The 10,825-nt window shown below is 39.4% G+C and overlaps 1 protein-coding gene across 1 annotated transcript in view; it reads right to left on the bottom strand.

The window, feature by feature from the left end:
* Positions 1-628: 628 nt before the first annotated feature.
* Positions 629-10,825, bottom strand: part of LOC124407719 — an 84,323-nt gene continuing 74,126 nt past the window's right edge. The window contains exons 22-28 of the mRNA XM_046884149.1: positions 3,720-3,924; positions 2,517-2,775; positions 1,991-2,108; positions 1,791-1,913; positions 1,460-1,614; positions 934-1,013; positions 629-824 (exon numbers count right to left, since the gene is read on the bottom strand). Of these exons, the coding sequence (XP_046740105.1) occupies positions 656-824; positions 934-1,013; positions 1,460-1,614; positions 1,791-1,913; positions 1,991-2,108; positions 2,517-2,775; positions 3,720-3,924 (1,109 nt within the window). The 3' untranslated portion in view covers positions 629-655. The remainder of the gene's footprint in view (positions 825-933; positions 1,014-1,459; positions 1,615-1,790; positions 1,914-1,990; positions 2,109-2,516; positions 2,776-3,719; positions 3,925-10,825) is intronic.

The raw sequence follows: 10,825 nt of genomic DNA, 5'->3' as shown, positions 1-10,825 counted from the left end.
ATAATTCTGTAAATGTGTATAATAATCACGATGGTTTTCTATCGTGTTATCGTATTATACGATTATCGAGTATTCGTGTGTATTCGCTAGTATATATATATATATATATACTGTATATATTGTATATAATATTATATTCATTTGTATATATTACAATTATATGATATGCAATGATTTTTATATACGTTATAGTATTACTATAATATATATATTTATATATTTATAGGCGAATACGCGAACGATTTTGGGGAAGACTAATCATCGTCAAGATTTAATATATAGATATCTTATATATTAATTCCATTAAATCTATACATGTATATGCGTATTTGTATATTTTCTTATGATATTTTCTCTCAGATGAACGCGACTTAGATTTCATAGAAGAAAAGAATTGGAAGAAAAAAAAATACCGAAATATTATAGATTGCAACATGCAGGCATTTGATTTTGTTAAATTATAAATTATAACTGGCACGGATTTAATCTTGCCGCAAAAAAAAATTTTTTTTTTTTTTTTTTCTCTACAGTAAACGTCGTAATTGTGTTTTATTCTCTAATAAAATCTGATTGATAGACGTACGAGGCCCTAATTTTTACTTCTCCTTCCTCGGCCTCCCTAGTTTTTATTTCGCAGTAACGTTGACTTCGGTTTTCACAACCGCTCGACGTAGTTGCCGGGAAAGGTACCGAAGCATCCGGTTCTTTGACTCGATCCAACGAACCAACCGTCGTCACATTTCTCCATAACATAAACCGTGTCTCCCTCCTTTAATTCTAATTCGTCGTCGTTCTGTGGCCTGTAATTGTACAGAGCCCGATACCTAGAAGAAGAAGAAATAGAAAAAGGTACCGATTTAAAATTGACCAACTCTTTCTTTTTAATTCACTTTTCAACTCCCAATTTTCCAACGATTTTGAAACCTGACTCACCGAAGGGGTTCCGAATGCGTGTCAATATGAAGAGTTTCGTTCACAGGCGCCACGTGCAGTTTCGATCCCCCCACGCGTGGCTAAAACAAGGAAATCTTTGGGGTGAAAGATCGATCAAAAGAGCCATTTCCATCCCTCGTCTATCGATCGACTACCACTGGTTAAAAAACTCGATAAATAACCATAGAAACCGATAAAAATCGATCGGAATTGAATCGGATCAATCGGTTCAGACATGGCTATGACAGCTTTCGGTTTCTGTTAGAAAATTGATAAAAATTGATCCATCTCGACAAGACCTTAACTTTCATCGAATTATTATAATATTTTTTTACAAGAATAAAAATCGGCAAATTTAACGGGTTAATTCCGACGACCATTCAGTAAAAAATATCATAAATAGAAATCCGAATGAAGCTGATAGAAAATATTTTCAATCGGTTTGATCATTATTATTATATTTTTTTAAAATCATGCAATAATCTATCAATTTTTTTATTCTTTCTTTAAATCAGAGACGAGTTACCATTGAGTTGTAATGGGACTGTGACGTGTTCGTGCTCGCCGGAATAGACGGGGTGTAATGGTGAGGACCCATGCTGAGTTTTCCTCCAGCCGAACCATTTGATAATAGACTGTGAGCAGCCGGCGCGGCGACTGGTTTATTCTGAGCTGGGGTTTCTGCGGAGTGAAAGATTATCCGGTTATTAACATAAAATTAAGCAGCGTGAATTTTATATATTTAGAAAACGAGTATATAGATCAGCTTTGTGAACGTTTCATCAACGGTGAGTAAAGGTGAAATCTTTTTATAGATCTATTGCAATCAGTCGATCACTTGTTCGTATATCAATTACCTGATCTTATTCCTGGCTCGACGAGAACTTCAACATAAGAAATCGGGAATATTCCTTTCCTATTCCCTATGCGACCCTCGTACCAATTCTCATCCACTCTTCGCGTAAGAACCACCAAATCACCTGAAAACCGTTTTTGCGACGTTGTCAAATATCGTGGTGTTGTAATGAAATATTTTACGCTTGAACAATAATGTCACCTTTGAGTAACGACAATTCGTGCGTTGTTTGTGCAACGAAGTTGAATTTAGCTCTGGCCTGTCCTTCGTACGGTTTCTTCGGCGTTGTTGTTGTCCTTATTCCATCGTACGGAAGAATCTGCAACCAGTCGCAAAATTTTCTCATCTTTCATTTTGAATACAAGAAAAAAAGGAAGATCTATTATTTTCTCTGAAGATTGAAAAAAATTTCATTCCTTACAAGTATCGAAAAATTCTGGTAATATAGATAGCTTTAAATTTTCTAGTTATTATCAAAAAAGTAACAAACAAAAAGTGCCTGACGCTAGATCTTACAGGTTTCATGTGTATGAAGATAATTTAGGACGGTATAGCAGCAACTATTGGAGGGAAGAATCATGCAGAAGAGACTGAAAGTTCCATTGAGAAAAAAAAGTCACTATGCAGCGAAAAAAAAACAGTTTTTCTTCGTTTTTGCAGCCTTTTTTAATTCTCTAGTTGGAGTTGTAAATTTCTTTTGACGAAGTGACTTTTAATTCCTCCTCACCTCGACGTAGTTGAACGGAAAGAGTCCGATCATGGCGTTGTGTTCACCCTCGTACCAGTTTTTGTCGACTTGACGACGTACGAAAATAATATCACCGCGACGGAAAGTCAACTCCCGCGACGATTGCCCGACGAAATTATAAAGCGCCTTTGCTACCAGACGTGGCTCTGGCGTTTGTTCTTGCGAACGGCTTCTGTGGCTGAGATCGTCGACGAAATCATCGTATCGGTTCAACGGGATCGGTGATTTTTGGGAGGGCCTGTAAAAGGATTGATGAAATAAATTATACATTGTTTTCGTCAAACTAAAGAAAAATATACTTTTTTTCTACTACTTCCTTAATTCTGTGTATAAAAATTCAAATTTTAGACTTCGTATGATTTATAGGAAATCTTAAAATAAAATTGTTCGGAGATTTGGAATGTACGCAACTACGATGATTTACTATTTCCTGCACACTTCGGTCAACAATTTATTCTGCCCACTGAATGATGTCGGTTTTAGGTTGGATAGCTCGAGTAACGATAGCGCTATTGTCTATTTTCAGCTTTTGTGCCATCGTCATTGTTGAATTAATGCATGGTGCTCAGGCTGCGTGACACGAGAATCGCATCCACCTAGTTCGGACTTTTGTCAGATTGCAGAAGTGCACGTGTACCGCTAGACATCGGCATTCGAAAAAAAAAAACAAAAAAAAATTGAACAAACTGGCGAGCAAAAAATAACGACAAAATAAACCTGATAACAATAGTTTAGAAAAATATGCCAAAACTGTCACGCGATACATAAGACAGAATAATTTATTCGAGCGTTTAATTTTCTCAGAATGAAGTAAAAAGAAGAGGGAGAGAAAAAATAAAAAAAATTTAGAAAATTTATTGTAGAAAAACTGTAATTGTTAGACAATGGTGAAAAAAATAACTTCATTGACGCAACAATGACGTGAAATTTCACATCTCATCCGACGCTAAATCGCATCGATCGTTGACATTATGAAATACTGACATTTGAGGGTGATTAGTTGGTTTGACCTACTCAAGCCGCGAGTGTTTTAAGGTAGAGGAGTTTCAAGTTTTTATGGCTTGTCGGGAATTATATGAGTATAGAAATGAACTTTCGAAGAAGACGAAGTTGATTTTCTCGTGATTTTTAATTTTGTTGGTACCCAGAGTATGAATTATCGAGAACTCCTAAAGAGCTTACGTGAAGTTATCGGTGTGACGACGCGAGTCGATGTCGTGTAATTCCTGAAGATATTTTCGTCGACGTTCCTCCTGATAAACCCGGCGCATGTTTTCGGCGCTTCTTCGCGCCAATTCAGCCTCGCTAAGAACTTCTTTAGCCTCAGTGCGAACCGGGGAACGATAATGGATGGTCACCTCACCCTCCACATATCGCCTTGGCGACTCTGTCGAAGGAATAAAAAGTACACGTCAATTAATTAGCCGAATGTCTGGGAATTATTTAAGGATTAAGTGAATGAAGTGGCGAGGAAAGTAGAAAAAAAAAGAAAGATAAAAAGGAAAGAAACAAAACTTCTGATTAGCAAAGTTCGTAAGCCCAGCTTATTGACGTATCGGTGTGACATTTTATATTAAGGTCCTCGTTCTGCAGGTTAGATAATATGTCAATATGCAATTAGGTATGTTTGTGTATAATCATTATTGTTATACATATTTCCTTTATCGTTGCTTTCGATTAATTAGTGTTAGTTAGACCTAAGCACGCGAGCGATAGTGCGAGACAGATTGCGTGTTGTTCAAATTCATTCAGTCGAATAGACAACGCATTGTATGTATATATATATATATATATATATATATATATTCTATATAGAAATGGGGATATGCGTGGCTATGGTTTAGTGGCATACTTTAACGTGAAAACAGGAAATTCGTACTCGAGTTCATTCGCATCCGGGGTGATTAACGGCGAGAAACCTTGACGAAACGTTAGTCGATTGCTTCTGATTAGGGAAAAGATAAATAGTAAATAAAAAAAATAACCAAAAACACAATTACTTAATGCGATGTTGTTGTTCCGGAAACGGTTTAATCTTTCTGTGCACCGTTTTTAGATCAGATTTTTTTTTTTATTACAACCAGTCAGATTGCTATCGATAAAATTACAAGAGCCATATAGGTGATCTGATAATTCTTATCGAAATTTAATTCTCGACTTGTTTAACGGGAATAAAGTTCACGAAGGTGATGATTCAAAAGTTTTCTGATAACGTATGACATGATTGATTGAATGAAAAGCAATTTGTAATTTTACTTTTGTAGATATGATTATTTATACAGATTATATTCGCCGGGGTGAACGGAATTTTACGACGACGGATTATTTATAATATTTTTTTTGAGATATAGTTTTTACTCCATGTTTTTCGCTGCATATTCGGGAAGAAGAAAATTAAAAATGAACCAACTTATTGCTGTACGAATATAATTAATCCACAGAAATAAACGGGAGGCACGATAATAATTAAAATAATTGAGTTGGCTGGTAATTAAACCCAAATACACGCAAGATCGTTGCGCAATGTTCTGTCTCAATCTAGATCCAACCGCTATCTGACATTTGAAAGTGAAATTGAAGAAAAAAAGGGCATCTAACGTAAGTAATTTCCGCTTGTCGAAAGTGAAACAATTTAATAAGAAGCAGAAGTTTTATACGCAGTTTGAAAATATCTATTTCTTCAAAGAAAGTTTGTGCACAAATAGAGTTTGCAAAATATGTTCCGAACATTCGACCATCACAGATTCAAGATGTAAATTCGCATCTAATTTATTGAGAAAAACAGATAAGTAAATAAAATGAAAAATCATATTAAACAGATGCGAAGCTATTTTTGAAAAATTTCGAACGACTATTAGTGGAACGGAAATTCGACACCAAATTTTTCCACCGACGATAACTGTCGGAAAAAACAAATAAATCAATGCGTTATTCGCCACAACGACAAAACGCATAACTGTGACCGATTAATGAGATTTGTCCTACATTCCATGCAGCTTAGACTTATTCGATTCATTCGACGTAAATTCTTGTACGGCTTCGCGTTCGCTGCAATTTTACATCGCGTTATTTTTCTCTAATTGTGTATACTTATGCATCTAAGTAGGCATATTCCGTCTTCGAATCACTTTACACTTTGCGAACGACGATTGAAAGGCGAATTGCTTCGTCTAATTATACTTTATTTGCATCGCTAACAAATTATTACTTTTCTTTTTATAGGCGTTCAGGCATTCACTTCACCGAGCTTGTTCGGTATTGAAAATAAACATATTATATGAGTCATTCGCGGATTGTTGCGCAACGAATCGTGATTATATAGCTTTGGTATAAAATTACGCATCTCCCACCCGTCGAAAATGTCTCATTTTGCCGTTCACAACAAAATACTGGTTCTGTGTTTCCTCTTTTATTCATCACTTTTTTCCCCTCGGCTATTAAATGCGGAACAGATTAGAAATATTAGGAGTTTCTTCACCTCGGAAATTTAATTACTGTTTTCACGGGGCAACGTTGTTTAGTTTTTTATTATTCACTTATTTTTTGTTCAATAACACAGAAACTAATATATATACAATAATTCTTCTTGCTGGTATATTAATAGAAACACAGATAGATTTTCATGAACCTTAATTGACGTTCCAGATCTCCTTCTGTGCTCCAGTCATAATTGGGGTCAATTAAATGGCTTACCCAGCTTATTACGCGAAGCTGAATTTCACAACGAACCTTGAGTGACATATAATATATATACAATAATTTCGATTGACTTTTATCATTAACAAATACCATCAATATTTGCTTTAGGAAAAATTGATGAATATTATGAGAAAATAAGGGAGAGGAAAACGGAAAAAAAAAAACAAAAACAAAAAGAAAACACTGACAGAAAAATCGTTAATATTTCGTAGATCGAATGCCAAATATTTTCCGTCGTGTTTCAATTCGGATATTAATCTTTTTATAGTATCAAACCTCTACATAGCAGCAGGTAGTGTTCGACAAAATAATTAGATTGCGTGCGATTATCGCATTAGGAACGGTTATACGTGAGTGAATCAGATCAGTATACGATACACAGGTTTATATATGTTTGAGAATTAATTGCGACATACCGAAACTGTAAGAGCAGAAAAACAGCTCTCAGGTAGCAGGTATAATTATAATCCAGGTGGCTTTTCTTTCCGAGACAGAATACAGTGGAAAAACTTGTGTTCAATGACGATACACGCGTAGCTGAGCGAAGATTCGACTGATACGAGAAATAGAGAACAGCAGGGACAGGAGGAGGAGGAGGAAGAGGAGGAAGAGGAGGAAGAGGAGGAGGAGGAGGAGGGACGTGACATGTCGGCGGGTAAATCCTGATTCGAATTAAAGCCGGACGCATGCGTGGAAGTCGTCGTAACTGAAAGCGAGGGAAACGAACCGAAGGAGGCCGTTGTTCCAGTTTCACGGATCACGGGTGACGTATTTATGCACGAGCACGCGGATCATTTACACCGCGGTGTCGCGTCTTCCTGGTCGATCGAACGAGTGGGGGTAAAACGATAGAAATATTAAAAATTAGAAAGGCCACAATATCGTAGATTCAAAGAAACGATCATTTGATTTTTGAAATTTGCAAACATAGGAAGTCGAATTACATAATATAGAAGGGATTCGATAATATAGAATCGTATACGGATTTTAGATTTTTCACTTCTATATCTTAAACTTTCTATGTTTTGTATTTCAGTACTTCGATTTTATATATTTTCTATTTTATTAATTGGAAACGGGTATTTCGGTCCTTCTATCAATCGGCCGTTACAACTTTTTACGTGATTCGCAATTTCCGTGATTCCGAAATCACAGAGGGTGTCTCGGTCCCTTGATTTCAGCGCTTCACTCGAATTCCGAATCCCGATGAAAACCCCTGAAGAGCTGGAATCGCTTTCTCAAAAAGAGCGCGATATCCAATTCTTTTAGAACAACAACATCCACATACCAACTAATGATAAGTGGCCCGAGTAAAAGTTGAGGAATTCGACCCAGGCTGCAGTCGTATTCAATTTTTGGCCTTGAAGCGCGTTTCTCGTTTTCCGCTTCTGCTGACCCAGTTCGACATCTCCGATAGAAGATGGATAGTTCAAATTTACATGGAAAAAGTAACCGGACTTCTCGCAACTTTTCAAAGAGAAAAATCTCCTTCAACCGCTGCTCCGAGATTGGTATCTCCGCGTTTTTTACTACACATGTATTACCACGTGTAATTAGCCGAGGCTTAAGTGTTGCACGCGCTGCGGAGCTGGACGGAGCGGATTTGGCAACGCGTGAAAATCGTGCGCGGTACAACTTCGTGTATAAAGCTTGAGATAAGAATACAGACAGAGAGAGAAGAAAAAAAAACGGAAAATTTATCACAATTTTTTTTTCCATTTGTTGTAGCTTTTTTTTTTTTTTTTTTTTTTTTTGTCACCGTTACGTCGTGTAACAGTGAAATTGGCAGGTACGACGCTTGTTAACGTCACCATGACTCTGCCGATGAGAAATTCAGATAATATAACTGCCGTATTTCCGTTCAGGAAATTTTTACAAATTTAACCAAACGATCAAATTCAGATTTTCCTTTTCGATGTGAACGAAAATTGAAATTCGTTAAGAATACACTGTTCCTAAGTAGTAGATATTTTTTTCTCCGATTTTCTATTTATATTGATATTTTTTAATGTATATATATATACACAAGACATTTTTTTTCCTCTTCATTTTTAATTTTGATCGAACGATAAAATCGTTTATAAAAATTGTAGAAAATTAAAATTGAGTTGAAAAAAAATATCCGAGTACCTTTCAAAGAACAACAATCGTAAAAAAAATCGCGCGCCAAATCTGAGAGACCAATGGTAAAACCCAGGTCGAATTGGCATGGAATGCCCCATATGTACATGCACGTGAAATAATAACGTGTTTGCGTATCGCACGATGTTGAAATCCTTTATCTTGTTCAGAAACGTCGCTGTGGATTTGAGTCACCAAATATTCGTAACAAGGACGGATAACGATTTTTCATTATCTTATCGCTGGCTAATCTGGCCTTTTGAGATTCAACGATCAAAAGTATTTCAACCACCTGCCACTGAATTTCGATAAAAACGATCTTAATTCCAAAGCAAGGAGTCAAACTGAAGCCAGAAAAGAATTTCACTGATTCAAGGTGAATCACGATCACTAAATTTTTTCAAAACTATACAATGTCGAGAATATTTTTCCGAGCCCTCTAGTCAAACTATGTAAACTTTCCACAAACCTCAGCAATTTCACCTAGTTCAGATAATTTCTAGAACACCATACATTCTGTATTTCCATGAATGAATTCTCTGAGAAAACAAATTTCTGAAACTTGTTTAATTATCTCACGATTCGTTTCGTCTCTCGATACGCTAAAAATGTATAAGAAACCATCGCGGCACTCTTTATCACATCCCTCGTAGGAACAATGCGGCAATTATTTAGCCAAACTCGTGCACATAACCAACACAAGCAAGTGTATGTATGTACCGCAGGCGTCCGAAAGTATCGCGTTACCCATAAATCAGTCTCTGTACACAATTGAAAAAGAAGAACAAGAAGAACAACAAGTGTAATAACTCAACTCGAAACTCTCCTACACGATGTAACAAAATCCGCCTATTAATAATAATACTGACTGTACGGTATCGGGGCGTAAACAGATGGAAAGACGTTTCCGGTTGCGGGTCTAAGACTCCCAGTCGACTTCCGGTGTTCCAGGTTCATCCTCCTCGTCAGCATCCGGTCGGTCTCCGCGTTCCCGACGTCCTTGGCAGCGTCCTTTCCCTCACACCAGACAACAACGGAGCTCCTGAACCTGTTCGATACCCCCGACGAAGTCGTCGGACTGATTTCCTCGTCCTTCAGGATATTCCCCGCACGAACGGGAACCGAAGGAGCGTTTCGGGAATGACCGATCAAGTTGGTAGCCGTTTCGAGGGTCGCCTTGCCGGCCGAAGGCCGGGGTTTCCGGACCTCCGCACCCTCGACGACTGTCACCGTGCACTTAATCGGTTGCTGGTCGTCCTTTAGTGGCGTCTCCTCAAGGGAATAGTCCCTCAGGACGTGTCGATCCCAGCGCATGTCTTCGCGTCTGAGGGCTTCCGATACTTCGGAAAGATCGAGAGGCGGCGGGATTCCCCGCCTTCGATCCCCGAGTCGCAGATTTTCGAGGTCGACTCGAGTCGCCCGGATCTCCTCCGGCTCTCGACCACGTTTCAATGCCGCAGGACGAACCCTCTCGTCGATAAAATCGACGTCCATAGTCGAGCCGTTGATCGCAAGCCGTGAGATGATCCCTGAACGTCGGCTACTTCCGGTATGCGCGAGGTTGGGAAGGGACTTGTAGGCGGTCTTAGACCGGCTGAACATCGACGGCTGCTTCCGCTGCTCGATGCAGGCTTCGAATCTATCCAGCATTTTCAACCCCTCGGATTCTGGCTTGTAGATCGATCGATCGGCGTCGAATTGCCGGTGCAAAAATGGCGAGTGATCCGCGTCTTTTGACTCCCGGATCTCGAGTCGTTCAATCAACGATTCATCGGCGGAAATAGAGGCGGGTGGTTCGGAGGCGGGCAGCGGAGGTGGTGGAGTCTGAGTTCCGTCGATATCCGGGCTTCCGTTATCAGAGGGCGTCGCGACGCCGGAATTGAAGGCGTAGGATCGACTCGTTCCGCGTCTAGGAAGACTAAAGTGTAGTTTTTCCTTCCGGTCGCGTGCCGATCCGCCGAATTCCCGAAGACTCGCCGTCTGGTCGACGAGCGTTGCGTATTTCAAGTTTCTGCTGTTCTTCCGCGCGGCCGCAGTCAGCTCAGCGTTTCCACTTCCGGTCTCCGAGTGGTTGCTCTGGCTGGTGAGGGTCTCTACGCTGCCGTAGCCGTTCCCAGCTTCCGTTTTCTCCTGCTTCAATTCCGGCTGCGGTAAATCGGCGAAAAACTGTCGACGTAGATCCCGGTTCCTGCGGAATATCTCGTGCAGTTTTTCCCGGCTTCCACGATACGCTTCCACCTCCTCGCAGTCGCTTTTCCTCGTTCCATTCCCCTCGCCACGAGACCCGTAGCTCTCGTAATTGTTGTTGATGTTATTGTTGTTGTTGGAGTACAAGTAGCTCTTCTCCGAGACGGAATTTCCCGCGCTGTCCGGCCTCCAGCTCCAGCTGTCGACGCTTTCGTCGAGTGAGTCCGAGCCGATGGGGAGGAAGTACTTTTCCTCGTGAGTCCCGTAGTCCTCGGTGTTAA

The sequence above is a fragment of the Diprion similis genome, chromosome 1, assembly GCF_021155765.1.
Source record: "Diprion similis isolate iyDipSimi1 chromosome 1, iyDipSimi1.1, whole genome shotgun sequence".
NCBI classification, from domain to species: Eukaryota; Metazoa; Arthropoda; class Insecta; order Hymenoptera; family Diprionidae; genus Diprion; species Diprion similis.
This window is presented reverse-complemented; position numbering and strand designations above follow the sequence as displayed.